At 36.6% G+C, this 26,191-nt stretch overlaps 1 protein-coding gene across 1 annotated transcript in view; it reads left to right on the top strand.

Annotated features, from left to right (window-relative positions):
• The window catches only part of LOC129728720 (basement membrane-specific heparan sulfate proteoglycan core protein-like), a 392,889-nt gene that overhangs the window by 83,737 nt on the left and 282,961 nt on the right, over positions 1–26,191 (top strand). The window contains exons 3-4 of the mRNA XM_055687175.1: positions 846–1,229; positions 1,289–1,695. Coding sequence (XP_055543150.1) covers positions 899–1,229; positions 1,289–1,695 — 738 coding nt within the window. The 5' untranslated portion in view covers positions 846–898. The remainder of the gene's footprint in view (positions 1–845; positions 1,230–1,288; positions 1,696–26,191) is intronic.

Genomic DNA, 26,191 nt, shown 5'->3' with positions numbered 1-26,191 from the left:
TGTTCCATCGTAACTCATAAGAATTGCAATTCGATCAACATGAGATCTACCGCCTATATTTGAAAAAAAAAAAACACCGTCCTGGTGAATTTAGATAACTAGTGCTGAACTGTTTCATAGAAAAAAATAATAATAATACTAAAACTAACATTAAATCCATACAAAAAGCTCTTGATAACTTTAATAATTTTTCGTATTTCGACGCAAAATATATAACTATTTTAAGAAACTAAGGCTAAAAACTTCATCGGACCCACTCCAAATTTCCACTCTAATATATATATATATATATATATATATATATATATATATATATATATATATATATATATATATATATATATATATATATATATATATATATATATATATATATATATATATATATATATATATATATATATATATATATTAATTAATTTATATATATATATATATATATATATATATATATATATATATATATATATATATATATTAATTAATTTATATATATATATATATATATATATATATATATATATATATATATATATATATATATATATATATATATATATATAAATATATATATATATATATATATATATATATATATATATATATATATATATATATATATATATATATATATATATATATATATATATATATATATATATATATATATATATATATATATATACATATACATACATATATATTATATATATATATATATATATATATATATATATATATATATATATATATATATATATATATATATATATATATATATATATATATATATATATATATATATTTATACATAATACATACTAATACATTATATACTTTAACAGATTATCCTGCTGAACGTCCACCTTCCGCATGTTCAATCACTCAAGCTACCTGCATGAACGGAAACTGTATTTCGAAGTTAAAAATATGTGATGGTCATTTTGATTGTGACGATGGATCTGATGAAACTGGCTGCAGTAAGGCTCAACATTGTGAACCAAATGAGTTCAAATGTCGGAACAAAAAATGTGTGCTTAAGACATGGCGTTGTGATGGGGAGTCAGATTGCGGCGATGGTTCTGACGAAGAATACTGCGCTACGTTACCACCAAATGCAGCTTGTCAGTACAATGAGTTTCAATGTCGCAATGGTCAGTGTATTCCGAAATCTTTTCAATGTGATTCACATCCAGACTGCCTCGATAAATCTGATGAAATTGGTTGCAGTAAGAATTTGTGTTCATTTATAATTTTTTTTTATTAATTTAGTCAAGTGACATTACAGTGCCTCCTTCTGTTATTCAACCCCCACCGCCATCTTTAACCATTCCTGCTAATGGAGTATTAAACATTACCTGCCGGGCCACAGGGGTTCCTATTCCACTAATTGTATGGCGTCTTAATTGGGGCCATGTTCCGGAGAAGTGTGAGTCAATAAATGATAATGGTTTAGGCCTACTTACATGCAATGAGATGCAACCCATAGATGCTGGTGCATATTCCTGTGAAATCATCAATTCTATGGGCACTCACTTCGTTTCCCCTGATACAATAGTCATTGTGAACGACAACAATACAATATGTCAGTCTGGTTATTTCAATAGTAAAGCTAAAAACCCCGAGGAATGCATTAGCTGCTTCTGTTTTGGAGTATCCAATCATTGTAGGAGCGCAGACTTATTCTCATATGCCGTAAGTATAAGTACCCTTAATCATTATTCTAGCTGTTTTCCATAGATATCTAGAAGCGTGATCACAGATCACTACTTCTAGTTTTGATTTAGAGACGAATTTAGTATAAAAAGTCATAATTTTGCATGTTTCGCGTAGTTTTGTGAATAATATCTCAAGCTTTAGTGATCATATACTAATTATTTTTCCCCAACTGTCTTTCCAGAACATTAACAAACATTTTAGTGAAAAAAGAATCACATGTCATCGCTTTGAATTTTGATTTAGAGGCGAATTTAGCACGCAGTTTCGTAAATAACAAAGTGCAACAAAAATTGACTTTTTTTTCTGCCTTGGCTTCTATATATAATTTTTTTGTGTTTCTCAAAAACTCAAAATGACGCCATTGTTGCCCCTTAAGTTGAAATATGTTCAAACTCAGGGAAATTTATTTTCGCATCAAACTTCATCAAAAAATCATACATAGGAGCCAAGGCAAAAACAATTGTTGCACTGTGTAATATCTCTTTTAGTAATTAGATACCTATTATTTTTGCCTTTCTTCCAGAAAGGTATAGCAATCACTTGCAAAACCGAAAGTATAAAAGTGCTCCGAAGGGCCGAATGGCATATATCACTCGACTCAGCTCGACGAGCTGAGCATTTTCTGTATGTGTGTGTGGTGTGTGTGTGTGTGTGTGATTTTTATTCTCACTCACTTTTCACAGAGATGGCTGGACCGATTCTCATTAAATTAATTGCAAATGAAAGGTCTTGTTGTTCCATAATACCCAATTCAATTTTATTGAAATGGGACTTTTAGTTCAGAGGTTATGTATTAAAATGTAAAAATCACGAAACATCATTATCTCAGAAACTGCACAACCGATTTGAACAAAATTGGTTTTGAATAAATGGGCTACCTAAAAAACCCTCAAGTATTCAATTTTATAAAGATTGAACATGTGGTTAAAAAGTTATGGAAAGATACGTGTTCGACGTGTAGACTACTTAATCTCACTCATGTTTCTCAGATATGGCTGAATCGATTGCCATAAAATCATTGTCAAATGGAAGGTCTAGTTGCCCCAGAAGACCCTATTGATTTGTTTTGCAATCGGACTATTACTTTGCCTGTTATGTTCAGCTATAAAAAGGATCATATTCCGAAGACTACTTGGACTCACTCACTTTTCTCAGAGATGGCTGACCCGATTTCCACAAAATTAGTGTCAATTAATGAGTATAGCTGCCTCATAACACCCTATTGAATTGTACTGTAATCGAACTGTAATGTACCGAAATGTCAAAATCACGAAACCCCATTATCTCAGAAACTACACAACCGATTTGATCAATATTATTATCAGATGAGCGGGCAAGTTAAGGGTTAACTGATGAATTATGATTCAACACGTGGTTTCAAAGTTTTACTGCCCTCTACGTTCCCATTTCATTTGATTTTAATCGAACTTAAGCAACCGTTATATATTAAATTGTTAATAAAACAACGAAAGCCTATTATCTCAAAGATTACATGACTTATTTGAACTAGTGTCATACGAACGAGTCATCTCTCAATCTTACAAATGACAAACTTCATAACAATTTGATATATGGCTCAAAAGTTATGGAAAGAAAAAAAAATTCAAAGACTATTGAAAACTATGCCGGCTTTGATCGATATATATGGCCTCAACATAATTTAAATGTGGTATCGTACTATTTGAACGTTACAAATTCATTGATGCCTTGCGATGTGTTTAAATTCTGCAAATGCACGACGAATCGGCCATAGGATATGATCAAAGTCAAAAAACAAATCGTTTAAAATTATTGGTTTTATCGAAATGACTACATCCTCGACTTTTGGCTTCTGTACATCGCCTTAATTCTAAATATATTCATGTTGGGTGGTATTCGGTCATTTTCAGCAGATTTTCTGGCATAAACCTGACACCGGAAATACCCATATTGGGAGGTATTTTTGGTTGTTTTCCAGAAACTAAAAGTGGTCGTCTTTAAATTCAAAATGGTGTCCAGAGTCAATGTTTGGTTTTTATGCATCATCTCGATTACGGAAATATTCATATTGAGTATGATTCGGTCATTTTCGACTGTTTCCTAGAAGTTGTCATTTAGCAATTCAAAATGGTACCTGAGGTCAATTGTTAGCTCATTGCATCATTCTGGTTCCAGAGATACTCATATTGGATGGTATTTGGTTATTTAAGGCTGTTTTCAGAAACCGAAAGTCGTCATCTTGGACTTTAAAATTGCCTGTGAAATCAATTTCTGTCATCTGGGCGAATCCTGGTTCCGAAAACATTCATATTGAATGGTATTTGGTCATTTCCGGCTGTTTGCCAGACACCGGAAGTCACCATCTTAAAATTCAAGATTGTGTCTGTGATCAATTTTTAGCTTCAGTGCATCTTTATGGTTCCGGAGATTCTCATATTATGGGAATCGTCCATTTTAGGCTGTTTTTCAGAAACCGGAAGTTACCATCTTACAATTCAAAATGTTGTCTGTAGTCGATTTGTGGCTCCAGTGCATCATCACGATTCTGGAAATACCCATATTGGGTGATATTTGGTCGTTTGCCGCTGTTTTTCCGAAAGCGGAAATCGCCGTTTTGGAGACAATTTGGATTTTGAACGTCATACTGGTTGAAGAAGCACTCATATTGGGTGGTATTTGGTCATTTTAAGCTGTTTTTAAGAAACCGGAACTCGCCATCTTAGAATTCAAAATAGTATTTGTGGTCGATTTTAGCTTCTGTGTATTATTCTAGATCTGGATATTATTGTTTTGAGTGAAAATTGGCTATTTTTGGCTGTTTTCCAGAAATCGGAAGTTGCCATCTCACAATTCAAAATGTTGCCTGAGGTCGATTATGGAACATATTTGTTACCACTAAAACATTCACTTGCCAAATATGGTTCCATTTAGTTGATTAGTTCGCGAGATGTGCAAAAACATGTGCTTCCAGAAGAGGGAGGGGTGTCAAGACATTATGGAAATATACCACTAAAAACGTTTACCTGCCAAATTTGGTTCCATTTTGTTGATTAGTTCTTGAGATGTGCAGAAATTTGTGTTTCATTTGTATGGAATCCCTCCCTTCCAGAAAAAGGAGGGGCGTCCAACCTGGGTGGTAGAAACGAATACTACACTCAAAACAGAGGACACGCACTTGCGTCGTTTTTTGATGGCGTGTAACTATTTTCTTGCTGTAACGCATGCATGACTCAAACGAAGTTTTTAGAAACATCAGAAATACCGAATGTGCAAATTTGTCTGTAAAACACAAACTTTTCGATTCGGTTTTTTTTCAATTTGCCGTTGTATAAATGTTTCTTCAGAGTTTTGAGTTTATATATATATTTGCGGAAACTTTCTAAAAATGTGTATGAGAGCGTAACCTGTGAGGCGGATTTTTCGGGATTTCATACAGTTGCAGAAATTTTACCATCCTACATCTCACTGTTTTGTGAAACGAGAATAACCATACGACCGTGATAAAGTGTGTTTGAAATTGTAACAAAAGTCTTAAATCCAGAAAAGCGCAAGCTTAATAATCGAAGTACGCTGACACGATTATTACTGCAAACTTATGGAACTTATTACTTCACGTAATAATTAACCAAAATATTTTGTAAAACGACAATGAATACAAAAACGGTTTGCGATTAATATTTTTTCAAGCAACGCGATACCTTTCAGATATAACAGATATAACAATAAAACGAAAAAATGCTTTTTTTTCCTTGGTTCAAATTGACAGTCAATGACAGCTCATTCTGGTTCATTTTGACACTCCCACAGCTTCGCATCCGTTTCTTCCTCCCAGCGTCCAACTATTATGGACATATTTGTTACCTCTTTAAAAAAAAAACATCCACATGCCAAATTCGAATTCATTTGCTTGGTTTGTTCTTGAGTTGTGCAGGAATTTATGTTTCATTTGTATGGGACCCTTTCCTTCCAGAAGAGGGATGGGTCTAAAACTATCATATATTTGATATTTTAGATCCTAAAGAGTGAACATACATTTATTGGATTGCAGCGTTCTTGTAAATCTATTTCTTACAAATAAAAGTTTGAATGAGAAAGGCTAGGTCTGACCGCTAGGTGGATTAATTTAGGTTTTCTCAAATGTCTTTCTTAAGCATCAAAGAACATTTTAATGAAAATAGAATCACATGTCATCGCTTCGAATTTTGATTTGGAGACGAATTAAATCTAAAAAGTCATAATTTTGCATGTTTTACGTAGTTTTGTGAATAATATCTCAAGTTTTAGTGATCAGATACTAATTATTTTTTCTCAAATGTCTTTCCTGAACATTAACAAACATTTTAGTGAAAAAAGAATCATATGTAATCGCTTTAAATTTTGATTTAGAGGCAAATTTAGCACAGAAAGTCATAGTTTTTCATGTTTTACGAAGTTTTGTGAAAATATTTCAAGTTTTAGTAATTAGATACCTTTTTTTTCTCGAATGTCTTTCCTGAACATCAGCGAACATTTTGATGTTAAAAAAACCAACTTGTCACCGCATATTATTTTTGATTTAGAACGACTAAAAATGATGATGATTACTGTCCACCTCAGAGACTGAGGGAATAATATCAATAAGATCAAGCGTTACGGAATTCCATTTTTATATAGTAGAGAAGATGATCACCTGCCGTGAGCGTTATGGAGCGCGTGCATCGGAGCACGTGCGAGAGCGCACGATATTCGTTCGCGCGCTACTGTGAGTATCCGAGAACGCGCAAACTCTCGGTACCTCGCGCAACCGTGAGCGCCTGAGAGCAACCGTGAGTGACGCTGTGCCTCCAGCTTCTGTTTTGCTTATCAGTTAAATTGAAAAAAAATGCAACCATAATGTGGCATGATCGTTAGGATGTTTACGTTTGAGCAATTCTCGCTTAAACCAGGCCACTAGATGCACAAGGTCTTTCAAATTTGATATAAATGCACATATTAGTTAGGAATAGATAAAAAATGACTATCAACGAAAGAATTTGTTGACCACCCGGTCACCAAGGGGTGGAATAGTTTCTAGAAAAGTGAAACTTTCAACAATTCTTGATGTTTTGTTTGAGATATATCTCTGAAATTCGTTATGGAACCTACTACAAGTAGTACTTTTCTGTAAAGAGGTGTGATAGGGCTTTCATTTGGAGTCATCAGAATTTTGGCCGCCATCTTGAATTTGGCCACCATCTTGGATTATATTAGAAAAATTTGATTCTGACCCGCAACTACCGATTTTCAATCTAAGAGAAGCATTAGAAAGCTGAGAAAAAATGCTATAAGAAGCAAAAGAAAAATTAAATGAGTATCAGTGTTAACCTACCAATTAAATCAATTTTCCGAACGAAGTTTTGAAATAATGAATGCATTCCGTGCAATAAACGTAGTAGCCATACGATTCATAATAAGAATGCTACAGGGGATAGTCAAAATAAGTAGGATAGGCAAAATTTGGATGAAATTTGAAATGCTATAGCTTTGCTAAACGTTATTCGATTTTAATAATTCGAACACCATTGAACTGGAAAATTTTTGAAGTTTCATTTTCTGACCCCAGAAAAAAATCCTGATGAAAAATTCTGAAGATAGAAGTGTCGCACGCTTTATTTGATGCAATACAGTAAATGTCCCCATTTCCGGGTTCCTACGGGGTATCCGGATCATCCCGGGAGTGGCCAACGTAATCTGTATTCAGAAATATGTCTTCTTGATGGTTCCTGATGAAAAGTCTTGAAGGTAGAAGCGTCGCACTCTTTATTTGATGCAAAAATGTAAATGTCCCAATTCCGGGTTCCTCCGGGAATCTGGATCGTTCCGGGAGTGGCCAACGTAATCTGTATTTAAAAAAATATGTCTTTTGGATGATTCCTGATGAAAAATCCTGAAGATAGAGGTGTCGCATGCTATATTTTGATGCAGAAATATGAATTCTCCCACTACGGGTTCCTTCAGGGCTTCCAGGTCGTTCCGGAAGTGGCCAATGCAGCCTATATTCAGATATATGTCTTTTAAAAGATTCCTGATAAAAAATCCTGAAGATAGAGGTGTAACACGCTATGTTTGGTGCAAAAACGTAAATGTCCCCTACTAAAGGTTCCTCTGAGGACTTCCGGATGAAAAATAGCCATTTCTCGATGAGTTCTTGGCCGATTCCGGATCCGGTGACCTAGACCAGATCTGGGGTCAGAAAACCAAACTTCAAAAGTTTTCCAGTTCAATGGTGTTTGAATTATTAAAATCGAATAACGTTTAGCATAGCTATAGCATTTCAAATTTCATCAAAATTTTGCCTATCCTACTTATTTTGACTATCCCCTGTATGTTGTTGCAAGGTGTTTCCTGCGTGTTACATTTCCCCACTCTCCCGAGGTGGTTGTTTCCGCGAAGAGATAACGGCCTGATATCTGGAAATGATGGCTTTTTGGTGCGTCTTATAATATCTACATAAGATTTCTTTTTTTTCTCTTAACGGGTGGTGCGTGTCCGGTCGGTAGTGACCCCCTCGGCCTGAAGTGGACGCCGGTCTGGATCACGCGACGACGTCTTCACGCTGCCTCTGTTAACACCTTTAACGGTACTCATTTTTTATTAGCGCATTTGTATGCGCCGGGTTGTTTGATTGCGCTGCCTTGCTGCGGCACTCGCTGCGCTAGGTGTAATCGTCATTCTTAGATTTAATCCATTTGGCAATAAGTTTGAGTGTCAATGGACTGCTCATCAACAGCTGATTCGTGTGCTTTGACTGAGTTTTGTTTTATTCTACGACAGTGTCAATTTACCGCCTACTGCTATGCGCTTGTGTAGAACTGCGCCTTATACATCTGTATTCAAATGCATTGGGTAGAACCATACTAACGAAGTTCTCCCAGGTAAGATATGGCCTTTCTTTGACTTGGCCTACATTCATTTCTTCCTCTGTTGGGGTGAGGTGCGTGACTCGCTTCGCTACCTGTCTCATACATGATAATCAAAGATGGATCGATTGGCTTAGCTCCATTCTTTCATTCCAGTTTACAGCGAAACTTCCTTCGCCAGTTTCGTAATCATCTGTTCGTTTGTCAGCCTCGTAAACATCTGCTCGTGGTCACTCCTGGGTACCCGCCGGCCGTTGACACCCCTCCGCTCAACTCCCAGCACTGGGGCTTCATCATAGTCGTTTTCAACGATATGGAACACGTTGTTACTGCTCATCTTAAATCATAAATTTATATTATTTCATTAATTCATTTTTGGTTTTGGTACTTTTTTTCTCACGTGCTGTTTAAAATTAATTCACTCGTGTACGGGCTTCTTACATTTTATTTTTGTTCTGCGCTTCTACTTACAATCTATACCCGTATTATTTTTTTTTTGGTTAACATACTTTCAATTCTCTTTCCCTACTAAAGTGTAAAATGTAAAAAATAACATTCATATGTGCATTCTTTCTTTTATTTCATTATTCACTTTTAACTTTGATTTATGATGTTTTTTCAAATTGAACATCATTTTGACAAATATCAATCCGATTTATCTTTAACAGGCCTTCTATTTTCCACGTTGAAATATCAGTTTATCTTGACTTTTGGCCTCTTTGTAATTTGTTCCATACTTTCTACAATTGTTCCTCAAATAACTTTAAAAAAATCACATAAATACTCTGCTCTGGTTACATACTTTTTTCATCTCATTGCTTTTTTTTTCGTTCAATATCTTCTTAAAACTTTTTAGATTTGCATAAAATAAGTTTGTTTCCACATAATAGATTATTCTTTCATCACACTTCGTCACATCTTAGTCATGTTTCCATCGAACAAACCGCATCGGATATTTTTTTTTCCTTATCAGGTATTTTCTGTCTGTTTTATAATAAATTTTTTCATTGCACAATACGCGTTGATTAAATATTCATCGTTTTTTCTCTTTTATTTTTTTTATTTCAAATTTCGTCAAAATTTTGCCCATCCTACTTATTTTGACTATCCCCTGTATGTTGTTGCAAGGTGTTTCCTGCGTGTTACATTTCCCCACTCTCCCGAGGTGGTTGTTACCGCGAAGAGATAACGGCCTAATATCTGGAAATGATGGCTTTTTGGTGCGTCTTATAATATCTACAAAGGATTTCTTTTTTTCTCTTAACGGGTGGTGCGTGTCCGGTCGGTGGTGACCCCCTCGGCCTGAAGTGGACGCCGGTCTGGATCACGCGACGACGTCTTCACGCTGCCTCTGTTAACACCTTTAACGGTACTCATTTTTTATTAGCGCATTTGTATGCGCCGGGTTGTTTGATTGCGCTGCCTTGCTGCGGCACTCGCTGCGCTAGGTGTAATCGTCATTCTTAGATTTAATCCATTTGGCAATAAGTTTGAGTGTCAATGGACTGCTCATCAACAGCTGAATCGTGTGCTTTGACCGAGTTTTGTTTTATTCTACGACAGTGTCAATTTACCGCCTACTGCTATGCGCTTGTGTAGAACTGCGCCTTATACATCTGTATTCAAATGCATTGGGTAGAACCATACTAACGAAGTTCTCCCAGGTAAGATATGGCCTTTCTTTGACTTGGCCTACATTCATTTCTTCCTCTGTTGGGGTGAGGTGCGTGACTCGCTTCGCTACCTGTCTCATACATGATAATCCAAGATGGATCGATTGGCTTAGCTCCATTCTTTCATTCCAGTTTACAGCGAAACTTCCTTCGCCAGTTTCGTAATCATCTGTTCGTTTGTCAGCCTCGTAAACATCTGCTCGTGGTCACTCCTGGGTACCCGCCGGCCGTTGACACCCCTCCGCTCAACTCCCAGCACTGGGGCTTCATCATAGTCGTTTTCAACGATATGGAACACGTTGTTACTGCTCATCTTAAATCATAAATTTATATTATTTCATTAATTCATTTTTGGTTTTGGTACTTTTTTTCTCACGTGCTGTTTAAAATTAATTCACTCGTGTACGGGCTTCTTACATTTTATTTTTGTTCTGCGCTTCTACTTACAATCTATACCCGTATTTTTTTTTTTTTGGTTAACATACTTTCAATTCTCTTCCCCTACTAAAGTGTATAATGTAAAAAATAACATTCATATGTGCATTCTTTCTTTTATTTCATTATTCACTTTTAACTTTGATTTATGATGTTTTTTCAAATTGAACATCATTTTGACAAATATCAATCCGATTTATCTTTAACAGGCCTTCTATTTTCCACGTTGAAATATCAGTTTAACTTGACTTTTGGCCTCTTTGTAATTTTTTCCATACTTTCAACAATTGTTCCTCAAATAACTTTAAAAAAATCGCATAAATACTCTGCTCTGGTTACATACTTTTTTCATCTCATTGCTTTTTTTTCGTTCAATATCTTCTTAAAACTTTTTAGATTTGCATAAAATAAGTTTGTTTCCACATAATAGATTATTCCTTCATCACACTTCGTCACATCTTTGTCATGTTTCCATCGAACAAACCGCATCGGATATTTTTTTTTTCCTTATCAGGTATTTTCTGTCTGTTTTATAATAATTTTTTTCACTGCACAATACGCGTTGATTAAATATTCATCGTTTTTTCTCTTTTATCTTTCGCTTCATAAATAAATCTTTTCGTTGTGAACAATCGCGTCGTTTTTCTGCTTCATAAATAAATCTTTTCGTTGTAAATAATAGCGTCAGATAAATATTCATTTTATTTCCTCTGTCTTCATATATCTCCTATCATCGACTCTCTTTTAAAAACTCTCGGTACTCTCTCGTCTGTTTTAACGTCATGCTTACATTACTTACACTTCACTTTAGTATGCAATTCCCTGCATAATCCTCTTTCCCTTCCGTCCGAAGGTGCGACTACCCGCTCTAGTGATTCCTGAGAAGATTGTTGGTTAGGAAATAAAAGTAAGATTTCACACTTCCATTCATACTGGGTTCATCTGAAACGCATTTATCTCAATCGTTTTGGGTAGTCACTCCCGTTGTGTCCATTCAGCCGATCTCAACTAACCATAGATAGGTGGAATCTCTTAACGTCTGTAGTCATCTCGGCTGGAAATTTTAGCCCTGTCTTTTCTAATTCTATTGTTGTCCGTCATTTAAGTTATCTCCATCGCAAAAAATTTTCCAATACAGCATCCATCGATTTTTTTCTTCTATTTTTTATTGGGCCATTAGCTATTTTAAATTAATCAAACCTCGTTTTCATGAGGTCTTTTGTTCACTATACTGCCCATAAAAGCATAAGAGTCCCATATGACTTTTAAGCAAATCCAAGTTTATTCCGTCAATGTATCTAATTTTTTTCAAGTTTTCATATGGCTTGATGAAATTTTAAAGTTTGTTCTGAAAATTACAGGAAAAATACCAAACCTTGCCTGTCCCATATTGAAAATAAAGGCATACGAGTCCCATCCTAAGTATATATTCAAATAACTTTGAAAACAACATTTCACATTTGTCATCAGTTAAAAGAAAAGTGTTCACATCAAAATATCATTGACTGGAATCATTTGAAACACAGTTTATGTTTGCAAAGTTCTATTAAAAATAAGCTAGAGACAAAGAACTGATCAAAACTCATGTCTATTTTCGAAAGAAAATCGAAAGATAAAGTGGAGTTTTTATGGAAACTGTTTCCAGAAATCCTTCTTAATATCTGGGATGTGTGGAAGTAAAGCGATCAGGAGTGTGACCTAACAGTCTGCATAAATTTCTTGTGGGCTTTTTTAGGAATTTCATTGTAGACTCTATGTAGAACGAGCTTTCGTCTATCAGCTGTGATTGCTCTGAGATAAAAACCTGCACTGATTCATGTTGCTATCCGTTGAAACCAAATCGCTATATTGCAATTCGTAAAATGTTGGAGTGAAATAAACTGTTCACATGACAGACACAATAAGGAATATTGATATATACCTTGCCCGTCTTAGAATGCATGGAGACTGATATGCATTGATTTTTTGTGTATAGAGAGAAAATAAAGGCAAACGAGTCCCATCATTTATTTCCAAGCCTGGAATTCATGCAAAAGTTCTTAGAACTCATGGAAATATACAATGTTCCACCTCATGAACATACAGTTCAATAAAACATACTTTTAGTTAAATCATAGTTATTTTATTATAAATTCAAAATTAGAACTTCATTTGCAATTTTCTCAATTGTGAGCATTTCCATATGGGACTCTTATGCTTTTATGGGCAGTATAATTTATTTCCCATGTTAACATTTGCATTTTACAAAAAAAAAAACAAATGCTGTTCTAAATTCTTTTAACTCTTATTTCTATTACAACCTTCCAGGACATTCTAGTAATTTAAAGTTTTTTGTTTATTTAACTCTAATCGGCGGGGTTCCTCGTCCCTCACGCCTTCATTCGTATTTTAATTTTTCCAACTGTGTCATGCCATTTGACCGTTATCCTTAAAGGCTGTATATCTCTTTCAGCGACTTATTCCATTATCTTCACGCCATTTTGTTTTTATTTTCCCATCTTGCCGTTTAATTTGTTTTCAGCCTTTGACTCTTGTCATTTAAAGGCTCTTGATTTTTTTTGGCGACTTTTTCTATTTCTTCACGCCTTTACTTCAGTATACTTTTCTCCGTTTGGTTCGGCCTATTGGCTCCCGTCAATAAAATCAGTGACCTTTTTCGGCGACTTTTCGTATTTCTTCACGCCTATATTTTACTCCTCTTTACTTTTCTCATAAAACTTTAGGTGCTTGCTATTATAGCTTATGCCATCGAATCTCGTATTCCATTAAATATATTCTGTCCGTTAACTTTGAAAGCATAGTTTGAGTTCATATAATCAGTCATGATAACGCTTAAGCCGGTTATTATGAACTTTTTCTAAACGATTGCCGTTTCTAATCACTGTGGTCACCGTTCCCAAAAATGATCTTATACCTTTCACGTTTGTGGGTGGCTTAAGGCTCTGAATGGCCTGAATATTTGCATTGGTGGGTATTATGCCTTCTTCATTAACGTCATGACCCATATACTCTAGTCCCTTTCAGAAACTGACACATAGACGGTTCTATTTTCAAGTTATGTTTACGCAAAGCTTGTAATAGTTTGCGTAAGCTATCAGTATGGTCGGTGATAGTGTCTATAATAATATCATCAAGGTAGGCAAATGCTTTCCCGATCTCAAAAATAACAGTATTCATAAGTTTTGGAATGTTGAGGGACTGTTCTTTAACCCCATCGGCATTCGTGTGAATTCGAAGTGGCCTTTTGGAGTGAAAAACGCCGTTTTAGCCGCATCTCGGCGGTCGATCGGGACTTGGTAGAAACCCGATTTTAAATGAATTGAGGAGAAATATTTTGCTCCTCCAGCATTATCCAATATCTTATTTATAGATATTGGATAATTGAGGTATTGGGTATACAAAACGGCTTGGTAACTTTGTTTAATGACCTGAAGTCCACCACAATTCTGTATCTCTTATTACCGTTAGCATCCGGTTTTTTTGGTACACAAAATACCGGTGCATTCCAGGGACTAGTGCTGGGTCTTATAATACCCTGCGCCCTCATTTCATCGATTTCTCTATTAATGTACCTTTTTCCGCTTCCGGAAATCTGTACTGCCTTTTATTAAAAGACACATCTGATGAAGTTTCAATGGTGTGTACTGCGGCGTCAGTCATAGTTAATCTGTCGCCATCGAAAAAAAAAATGTCTGCGAAGCTTTCAACTATATCCTTAACTGTCTTAAATTCCATATCAGGCAAGTGGGCCAAATTTAGCACTTGCCGTAGTTTTTCAATTCTTGCAATACCTTTTGACTCTGGTGTAAGCTTGTGCTCCTACAGGTCATAGTCAAGCCTCGAGTCTAGGTCTAACTCGAGCATTATGATATTCTTCGAGTCAAGAACATTGTTCTTCGGCTCTTTATCCCGATATGTTTGGTACTCTCTATTTATTTCGTTTTTGTCTACGTCAGCCTCGTTGCGGGCTGTGTTGCTAGTATCTCGCAACTCGTTTTGCACCACGACTCTATTTCTGGCTGCCACATAAACATGTCGACTAAGGACTTCCTCCTTGGGCATGCTCCAGGGACTCAAGTCATCCGGACCTCTATCGCCGTGTTTCTTGAAAACGATGTAATCAAAATTATTCCCAATTTGAAGCGTATGCTTTTCTAAAAACTCTGCTCCGATTATTCCGTCGCTTGGCAAATTTTCTAATATATGAAATTGTGTCGGGATTAGGAAGTCTCCGACTATTAAATTCAACGTAATTGTACCTGAGGTTCGCGCAATGTTGTGGCCGATACCACCAAAAGTGGTTAAATTCTGTGAATTTACCGGCACATTCAAACGGTTTACAATGCTTCCATCAATTATATTCGTACATGCACCTGTATCTAAGATCAGGTTTAACGTCAGTTTCGGATGAGAAGCGGTCGAGTTCACACGCGTTTTTGGATAGCTAGTGTCGATCGTAACTCTTCGTTTCTGCCAGTGATCAAGGTCACTGGTATTGTTCTCTAATAAACGGATTTGAATAAAGGAAAAATAAAATGGATCGCAGACAAAAGAAGAACACCGTAGGATTTGCGTTTGGAAGAGCTGGAATCACGCCCTCGCTGAAAGAGGCAGTTAGTTTCATCGCAAAGGATTTGGGAATCAAGGACACTGAAGTGCATTCTGTTTATCGCGACTCCGCAGAAAATACTTTTTTTTGTAAAGTTCAAGGACGAAAATACATTGAAAGAAGCAACCAAACGGTTGAAGGCAACGGAAACATTTAGGTACGAGGATGGTCGTGAAGCAGCAGTACACGTCGCCGTGGTTGATGGATTCTTCCGCTATGTGAGGATTTTCAATCTTCCTCCGGAAGTAATGGACGATGAAATTGCAGCACCAATGGCTAAATTCGGTACCGTACGTCAAATCGTTCGAGAAAAATTACCCACGGACCTCGGATTTGATGCGTACAGCGGAATACGAGGAGTACGCATGGATGTGAAAGCTGAAATTCCTCCAACGTTGTATATCGGACACGTTAAATGTCGCATATTCTACGAAGGACTAAGGAATCGTTGTAAACAGGAGGGCCATGTGAAAGCGGACTGTCCTGCAAAGGTGTCAATACAGCATAGGTTACAGTCACATAACACGGTCAGTCAGGGAAATCAGCCAGCAGCTTACGCGGACGTTGCTAAAGGTATAATTCGCCAAACCAATACGGGTATCAATGGAAACGATAAAGAGATGCCTGTCATCTTGATACAGCAGGATTCAGCGGTAGCATCAGAGGCTTCGCACAAGACGATGGAAAATATCAACATGGACGTCTCGCCGTTGAAAGTGTTGGAAAATAGTGACTCATCAAGACCAAGCCGGTCCAGGGAGAAGAAAATCAGAAAAATTGATCTGAAGGGCAAAGGTGAGGTGTACATATCACCAAGCGGTACAGACAATTCAGTAAAAAAGGATACTCTTTTGACATTGTCCAAAATGGCGACCACTAGAAGTAGGTCACGTTCAGTCATGAAAAAGTAGGTTATAATTCATGAACTTAAAATGACGAACTATTTATGTACATTGTCAACTATAAACTTGAACGCCATTCAAACTCGGATTAAGTTGTCATTGTTTGGTGATTTTGTTAGGAATAGTGATTCGGATATAGTTTTTTGTCAGGAAGTAGCCTTCAAGAACTTTGGTTTTATACACACTCATAACGCAATCGTTAATGTTGCTAACAATCAGGGAACAGCATTCCTGATTCGACGGGGACTTTCGTTCAGTGACGTCATCTGCGACCCTAATGGTAGAATAGTTTCAATTAAAGTGAATGATATTAACTATATCAATCTATATGCACACGCTGGTTACCAAAACAAAAGGGAGAGGGACAAGCTATTCTCAAATGACATCGCAGTTCACTTAAATAAGTGTGGGGTCAAATATCATATTATTGGTGGTGATTTTAATTGTATATTAGAACCAGGTGATAACAAAGGAATTACTAAAATTATTGCAACAACCTACGTGCACTTACCACAGGTTTGTCACTGAAAGATGTGGAAATATGTGTTAAACGACAAGCAAAGGAGTTTTCCTTTTTTAGGGGACTCTCAGCATCGAGAATCGATAGGTTCTATGGGCCCCAAGGATTTATTGATTCTGTAGCAAAATTTGAAACGATTTGTGTTCCATTCTCAGATCACAGAGCAAAGTTGATCAAGTTTAGGGTTAATAAAACAAACTTAGCGTTTCATTATGGAAAAGGATACTGGAAAATTAACAAGACATTCATAGACGATGATGTTTGCGAAAATGAGTTTTGCTTTGAATACGAAGCCCTTCAGAAGCCAATAAGCTATTGTAACAATTTATGTGACTGGTGGACAAGACATTTTAAGACCAAAGTTAAACAGTTTTATAAACAGAAATCTATTGAATTTAACCGAGAGATTGCAGAACGAAAAAGTGTTTTATACAGAACGTTAATCGAACTGTCGAATAGACAAAACTTAGATGAAGATGTTACTGAAGAAATCAAGTTCGTTAATGTGCTAATTTATAAAATTGAGATAGAGAAACTAAGAGATCTTGAATCAAAATTATCAAGTGTATTAAATGACGAAAAGATTAGTATCTATCAAATTATTAGTCAACAGAAGAGAGCAAAGAGTGATAGAATAGAGATGCTGGTTGACGATGATAAAGAAGTTAGGGGAGTAAGTAATCTGAAGTTATATTTGTGTTATTATTCTTCTAAAGCGTTCAAAAAATGTGAAACGCTGGATGATGTTTCGGATTCTTTAAATGTCGTTAAAAAGCGATTGAGTGGAGAAGAATCTTTGAATATGATAAGGGAAATTACAGAGGAAGAATTAAAAGTAATTGTACGAAAAAGAAGACACCCGGACCAGATGGAATTTGTTACGAGTTCTACAACAAGCATTTTGATTTAATCAAAAAGGATATGCTAAAATTCTACAACGGCTTGCTCAATGGCGACATTACCCCGACATTTCTAGTTTTGTTATACCAAAGTTAATAAATAAAGTTTCGATTAAGAAAAAAAAACGTAAATTGGACATTCTGCCTAGCCAGCGTTAACATTAAGTACCTTTTGACATCGTAATAGACGCGCTTAGCCACACAAGCGCTGTTATCTCTTATGTGATTGCACGCCGTCTCCCAATCTGACATTTCTATGTTGCTGGGTTCATCTGTGCACATACGCCAGTCGACGTCCTGACACAATTCTGCGAAGTCATCGCTGAAATACTCTTGTGCAAACGGATCTTTTATACCTTGTTTTGGGGGTAATGGAGAAAATATTTCTGGTTCTGATACAAAACTTAAGCGCGGCGTGCTGTTTTTCGAGCAACTCTAAGCCACGCAACCGGTTCTGAATATCGGAGATATATTTGATCTCCTGTTCATAATCTTCTAAGTTATTCAACACCTCCTCTAAATTTGTTTTCGTAGGAGTCGATTTGTCTCTTAATTTCAAGTACTCTTCTTTTGTATTCAGGGAAGGTCTCACACACTCCCTGCCTCAACGTCTCTACCTGAATAATTACCGCTCCTATAGATATATTTTCTCCAAAGGCAGCTGCTGTGCCTTTCAATTTCAATGAAATTGCATATATTAGAGAAGTGTGTGGCACTCCCTCAGGTATTTCTAGGGAAAAATGCTCAATATAGTATATGAACGCTTCTAGTTCGTCTACCGATCCGTCATATTCTGGGATGCACTGCATGGCATCTCTTTCTGAGAACGTGTACTCCATTTTACCATAAGTATTACTCTTTTTGATTAAAGAAAATAATCCCAGAGTTGTTTTTAAATAATTGTAAATTATTTCCAAGCTCTTTCCAAATAATTAAGATTCTATATTGCTTCAAGGTATTACAGAAATTAATAGCAATGTAAAATTATCCGTCTGTAAAGACGACTGTAAAGGCTCATGTGGTTATCTTTTTCTTTTTCGTAGGTATCACTATCGATTCCTTTAACAAGATGTGATTACGTAACGTGACCGACTCTTATTTCTTCGTCGCGCTATTGAAAAATCTGGGCGCCAAGGTAGGAACCATTTGGTGCCAAAACTGAAACGTTTATTTCTATTAACCAATTAAATTACTATTCTTATTATTTCTTGCTTTTCTCCTAGAAAGGTAAAGCAATCACTACAAAAACTAAGGGTATGAAAGTGCTCCAAAGGGCCGAATGACGTATATCATTCGACTTAGTTCGACGAGCTGAGCATTTTCTGTATGTATGTATGTATATCTCTCTGTATGCCTGAAGGGCACTGGGTACTGAAATGCCACTGCGACATTCTTGCTGATTGTCTTTTGTGGCGGGCCCCGATTGCTGTGCACAGGTTACGGATTGCTCGTACTCATTGATGGAGTAGAACTGTTTTGTTGTAAACCTGTACCCCAATTAGGTACAACATAGTTGATGAAACTAATTACCTGTTTGGGATTAGAGCTCCACACTTGGTATGGAGTTAAAAGGTAGCTTCCTAAGAAGTTGTACCTAGAGGAAGCAAAAGCTTCGCAAGAGCAAAGCAAATGCTCTGAACTCTCTGGTTCAGATTTGCAAAATCGGCAGGTGTCGTTCAACACTACGCCGATTTTCTTTAAATGATTAAAAGCGGGACAGTGTCCGGTGAGGAGTCCCGTGATTATCCGTAGGTCACTACGATTTAGACTAAGTAGCTTTCTGGCGGTTCCAGGGTTCGGATAGATAAACTGTTTAGCTTGTCTACAACCCTGTGCCTGTTGCCATTGGGATACTATTTCTAGCCCTTCCCAAGTTAGTAGTTCGCTTTTGGTAGCGGAAATGGACGTACCCAGAAACTGCTCGGGGCCAATAAACCACTGAGCTGATCCCTGTCTTGCTAGGTAGTCAGCGTGTTCATTACCCTCGACTCTGCAGTGTCCGGGCACCCAAAACATAAAAACTGAATTCTGTCGGGAAAGTGCCCGTAGAGTTTCAATGCATTCCCAAACAAGTTTGGAAACGCATTTGACGGACTTAAGTGCTAGTAGTGCTGCTTGACTGTCCGAGAATATACCGATTTTCGCATGTCTGTAGTTGAGTTGCAGACATATTTTTGCGCAGATATATATGGCATATACCTCTGCTTGAAAAACGGTGGGCCATTTTCCCAGGGAAAACGTTTCCCTGATACCGGGTCCGTATATACCAGATCCCGTTAGGGATCCCATTTTCGAGTCGTCCGTATAAAAACTGACGATGCCAGGTGGAAGATTAGGCCCTCCATTGTTCCACATAGAGCGGTTTGTTTCAATCACTCTATATGGAATATCCATGTTGGTCCTAACGTCCATCCAGTCGGAGACTGTGGTTAATAGCGGAGTTAGTTTGAGTTAGTGTCAAATGAACGGGCTGTCTTGAAAAGCCTTAATTAATTATTAAACATGTGGTTCAAAAGTTTTTGAAAGAAACGTCCCCCGGCGGATATTTAATTATAGCGCTGCGCGCGTTGCACTTGTTGATCCACTTTTTTTTGGCCTACTTAACATTTCATCGCTACTGGATTCGTTTTGCTTATGCTAGCAGAACGTTCTACCATCGGCCATTAAAATTGCTGCATACAAACCGCGACCTTAGCCGTGCCTGACACAGCTGATCGCAATAATACTGTAAAATGCATCACCGATTCAACCTGGTGGCACAAGAACCCGACGACAAGCATTCTAGCATATGGTACTATACTGTATAAGTGAAGACGCGATCGCAAAGGCTCTCACGCTCTTTTTATATCGCTAACGATAATGTAGCCCTCAATTAACATACTTGCAGTGTGGATCTTAAGCATTGCCACTCGTGTGCTTAAACTCTCACTCAGAATAATTATGAAAGTTCTAAATGCGCAACTCTGTTTGTTTGCGTTCTATAATTCGTCTTGCCCTTCGTATTGCACTGCTATTTAATAGACGTTTCCCGTCGGACCTTACACCCTATTTTTATATTTTTTCTTCGAAGTACTTTGCATTCAAAGATTAATAGCGCTAAAATCAAATTTTTCCATGAGTATCAAATTTACTATTATTTTTTGAAAAGTTGAAAATGCATGAATGTTGAATATTTTTTTCACCTTGCATGAATGTTGAGTTTGGAAAGTTACGTTCTTGCAGCACTGCAAAATATTATTCACCCCAACCTTTTTGGCAACGTTGTCATTTTCGACATGTTCTTGGTACTGGAATTGTTGACAAAACCAAGCATCGCTTTATAACCTGTGAAAAAACTTCTGCACGCAAATTAAAATAACACATTACACTGGGGTCTTTTTTTACGCGGTTGATTGAGCTGCTTTTTAGGGGTGAGATTAGATGTACTTATACAGAACTTATTTGATACCGTGTACAAATAGTCTTACAAATCACATAAAAATAATCCGTGTTATTGTTAAAAAAATCGCGTTTAATAAAACGCATAAAAATAAACCGCGTAAAAAAAGACCCTAGTGTACCTGACAAAATTCTTTCGGAACTGCACCGAAAAAGTCGCTTTTCAACTCGTAAAATAACGAGACTAAAACTTAACTCTCGATTCGGAAGTATTCAGCATCTGTTCAGAAATACTGATTCGTTGCTGCTGCGACTGTATTTCCTCTTTTTAGAAAATGTTTCAGAAATAGTGACAAACTATCCTTGAATTCTTTCAGCTTAAAACTAGGACGAATTTAATGAAAACCTCGAGACACTAAATCTACTCCTCCATCAGTATCACCTTCAGAACTGATAACACTAAATCCACCTTCGGCAATCAAATGTGGAAGTAGTTTGGCAAGATTCCTTACCTATGCCTGCTTCAATGCATGTATGCTCTTCAACCGATCGGCGATCATATTCGCAAAACTTTTGCGAAAACGCACTATAGTCTGGATTGTGACCTTATTCGGACAAACAGTAAATTATGACCGTGACCATCACTCGCTGGTTTTAGATATCCAATCCAAGAATCCTAACACTCATCCGTATCATTTTATCAGCCGTACTCATTCGTTGTTCCCGGGCCAGATAATGCAACTGCTACCAAAAAGCTTTTTCGTTGCCTTTTTATGCAGATCCTTCTGTACCAATTCCTCTAAATCATCAAAATCGAGGCGTATGTGTTGTTAAGTTAAACGACCAGACGTCCCGCATTTTGCGAGACAGTCCCGCTGCTTAACAAAATGTTCTACTCAGAAAAACGTCCCGCGAAATGTCCCATGTTTATCAAAAGTATCTCGCACGCCTTTGAAATCCACGGTTTACAAATATGAACCAACGAATGTAATATTTTTTCACCGGGACATTGTGCCTTTTTGTTGAGTAACATTTTACTCTCTAATGTAGGGTAAATATGTATAAAACGCCCCCCTGGGGCATAACGCCCGAGTCCATTTATTCGGAAACACACAAAAAATAAGACATGAGACTATTGGAAATCCGTAGCGGGTCATAGGACCAACCTTCTGTGCAAGTTTGATAATTGTCACTAGCAGCAAAAAATTAACAAAAATCAATTTTGATTTGAGCTGCTTCAGATCTTATTTCTTGCAGCGTTTCCGTAACGTTTTTTCACTAATGTATAAAGTTTATTACCTAGTATTTGCACTCATATATCTCAAATGAACCTCTAAGCAGCTGTACCTAGCGAAGAAACGTTTAAAATAGTATAATTTGCTTAAATATTCAATGGTTTCTGCTACACTATAGCTCCGGGCAATATACCCCACCGCTAGCCCGGCTGATTTGTTCATTACTTTAGCGTTTGCTTCTGAGACTTCAAGCGCTCTCCACTTCGCATGCTGAGCTGGCATATAAAGCTACTGCATGGGGCATTTTATACTGCATCTGGGGCGTTTTACCCCGGTAGATTGGAAAGCTTGCAATTTAGTTATATATTTTAATAACATTATGGCGTTTTTGTGTAACAGTAATTACAAAACAAAATAATAGCAGTGCATTACCAACTAAATAGTGTATCCAACAGCATGAAACATTTGTTGTTTGTGATAAACATAGCTACAGTATTGACGATGTTCCTTAGGGGGGGGGGCGCATTATACCTGTTTACCCTACCTCTTTACGTCTATGATAGCCACATTGAACAAACGTAAGGGCGGTATAAAACCATTCCGTGAAAAAACGAACTTCTGAAATTATGTTCACCGTTAAATACTTCTGCCTAAGTTTCCTCCGGTTGCATAAACATTCACAGTTTTTGCTTCGAACCTCTGGAACGAGCCCGATCCTGGAATTCAAGCCTTTCTAGCCATTATTGAGTAATTATGGATGACCGATACAATATCTAACTAAAGTACATGCAGAGGAAGTATAACGGTACTGGACACGAACAAGAATACTAACATTCGTTTGCCAGTTATCTTGGCCGCTACGATATGCTAAGCTATTTTGCCGTGGCCGAGAATGAATCGAAAGTTTGATATTATAACTATAACTATTTCCACTATTTTCGAAAGTGCCAAGGAGCGATTCTTTGAGTCCGCCAATGTTTTTACGGTTGGAATCGCTTCCAAAAGCGACCAGTGGAAATATTTCCATTGCGAAAATACTGATTGCCTCTTATGTTCCAGTTCCCGAAGTTAAATTGTTAGGTACTGCTACTGCTGTTGAAGGTTGCCGTTGCAGCGGCTCCGACAGTGGAAATTGCACTCGCCAGAGATGTCCCATTACTTTGTTGGCTGAAATCACAACATCTACATTTTACTAACTTGAGAGTTTTAGATGATCGTAAAATATTTACAATGTTTTCGAATTTCTTTATCCTTGCGGCTGCATTTCCTGCCGCGGGTGGGATCGAGGTTTATCACACAGCTTTTTCAAGGTATTTGTTTTATTTTGCCTAGTTGAGATAATTTACATCGAAAACAGCTGCCAGAAAATCGATTTCAATATTATTCAATGAGATATACAAAAAGGTGCGGGAATAAAGTTAGTCAACATAAAACAGTAAATCCTAAACAATGTCATGGTTAAAAAACAACGTGAATCGAACAACACGGTTCGTGTTTCGAGCAGTGCCCTGATCAATCCTTTTTTCTACCGAACACAAAAATATCAGTCATTCAATTTCATTTTATCCGTTTTGTGCGAGACTTCGTACACCGTTCGTCTCTCCGAGCTGTCGCGTTCAATTTCGTTTTCCGATTGCAAAATAAAACGAACGGGCATTACGATCATCTCTTTTCCTCTCTAGTGTAGAATCCTCGCAATCCTGTTCGCACTACTTTATGACGATTTTTTTCTCATTTTCCTTTTGTTCAATATCCATTGATTTTTAGTGGCAATGAACGACCGGAAAAAAATTCATTTGACCGGCAGTCGCTGTATGCTTCTGATGCGTATGTTCTGTTACAGCGTTTTGGTGGCTGGAGGCGCTTGTTTTTGTTGTTGTTGTTAATGTTTAGCGATTATGGAAAAGTAAGGTGTTGAAGCTGTTTGATTAATTCTTCATACATCTCTCAAAGCATCCATGGAAATCAAAGCATCGCGATTGGACATGAGTAGTGTAGTTACATCTGCCAACGCGGCTAGCACTTTATGTTGCGCAGCTCGCGTCGCGGCGGTGCACAGTGGGGCGGCTCCATACAAATGCTTACCAAGCGAAAAATTATCTTCAAATCATGGAAAATACATGGTTTTTATATAATTTTGGGACGCTGAGTACGAATTTGATATTATTTTTGCATGAAAATGCGTATTTTTGACGCCAGGGAAAATTTCATGTTTTTTATATATATTATATGAGGGAAATTTTACGTCGGCTTCAATCTTTTGGAAAATAAAATGCATGATGCTTGAAAGACTTTCATATGCCATAAAAACATTAAATATTAATCAGTTATCAAGAAAAAGAAAAAAAAATTAAAAATATGCTTCGTGTTGAAAATTACTTAAGACTTGTTTTTTTTTTTCAAAGTGACTATTGATTCTTTTTATCGCATTCGCATTTTTTTCCATTTGCATTTTTTTCCATTCACTTTCACCTTCATCTTTATTTTTGTGTTCATTTTCAATACAGTTTTAATATCTTCAAGAAGGGTTTTCAAAATGCAGTTTCTAACGTCAAAATAACTATTCACTATTTGCTCTGTAGAAATTAGCAGGTGATGTATTATGTCATGGTTTGTGTTTACACGATTGTTTTTACATGTGACTGGTATGATATAAACTTAAAACATGATTTTGGTAGTCAGTGCTGGTGATCCAAAACATAAACAATGACTAGTTTTTGATACTTCGTAAATTATCGAAATATAGATCAGTTAAACTTGTAAATATGCAAATAGTGTTATTAATTATACTGAAACTTGTTCGAAAACGTTGTTATTATCAGACTAATATGAGCCATTTGTTATTATGCAGACGGTTTGCAGTGTACAATTCAAATTTACATTTTTGAAATCCGACATGTGCCGAACACTCGTTGTTTCTCTTCGAAAGAAAGGTACTCTGCGCAACTCTGCGCAAGATCGGACTAGGTGCATTTTAAGGCATTTTTTAAAACAATCTTTTAAAACTAGTGCCAATAGTGCCAAACCCTGCCGTTCAAACTTTAAACGCTGTTTAAAAAAAAAATACGTAATTTTTTGATTCCGTCAATTTATACATATATACATTATCCAATGATGAGGATTATACATTATCCAATGATTAGGATTTATTCTCCACTATTTTATAGACAACTTTTACTTAGACGTCATCAAGATTCAAGTTACTCTTGGGGCTCCAGCAAATTTCGCAACATTGCATTTTTTTTTCAAGAAAAACGCTAAAAAACGCTGACTCAGTACACTTTGAAAAATCATAGAAAATTCAAATTTTGTAATGCTCTAAAAATTTGGATCCTGTCACTTCAATAGTATACAACTATAGGAAGAATATAATTGAAATGAAATTCACATTTTCAATTTTGGGTCGATGGCCAGCGATTCCCCACTGTGCGGTGGTGTACTTTGTCCGAAGCTAATTTAGATTTTCGCATCGCTAAGTACAGGTCACACTCGATTATATATAGTCTCTGATTTTTTTCCACTATATATAATCGAATTTTATATATAATCTAATCAGAGAAAAAATGTATTTTATTCATTTTACATTTTACATTCATTTTTCGTTATACATTAATAGTGTTCTCCATACATTGTTGATGATCCTATTCTTGCATCAAACATCGATTTTGAAGTCCGCCTGCTTCGCCTTCGCCTTAATCCGCTCCTGGGTACCAGAAACAACTAACAACTCACAACTTAAATTGAGCTAGTTTCAACAATTCAATTTAGGTGGCCTCTAATGTTTCTGCTGATCTACCTTTAATTTTTTGCATCTAAAAAAACACAGTTTGTAAGACGGTTATCAACCAATACATCACAAAACTATCTACTCAATTGTAGAACGTGATTTGTCAGGGCATAAGGATTGTCTTTTTCCACTATTTATGCATAACGAATCAGAAAAAAAAATTGACTGAAAAATTAG

The sequence above is a fragment of the Wyeomyia smithii genome, chromosome 3 (genome assembly GCF_029784165.1).
Source record: "Wyeomyia smithii strain HCP4-BCI-WySm-NY-G18 chromosome 3, ASM2978416v1, whole genome shotgun sequence".
Lineage (NCBI taxonomy): Eukaryota > Metazoa > Arthropoda > Insecta > Diptera > Culicidae > Wyeomyia > Wyeomyia smithii.
This window is presented reverse-complemented; position numbering and strand designations above follow the sequence as displayed.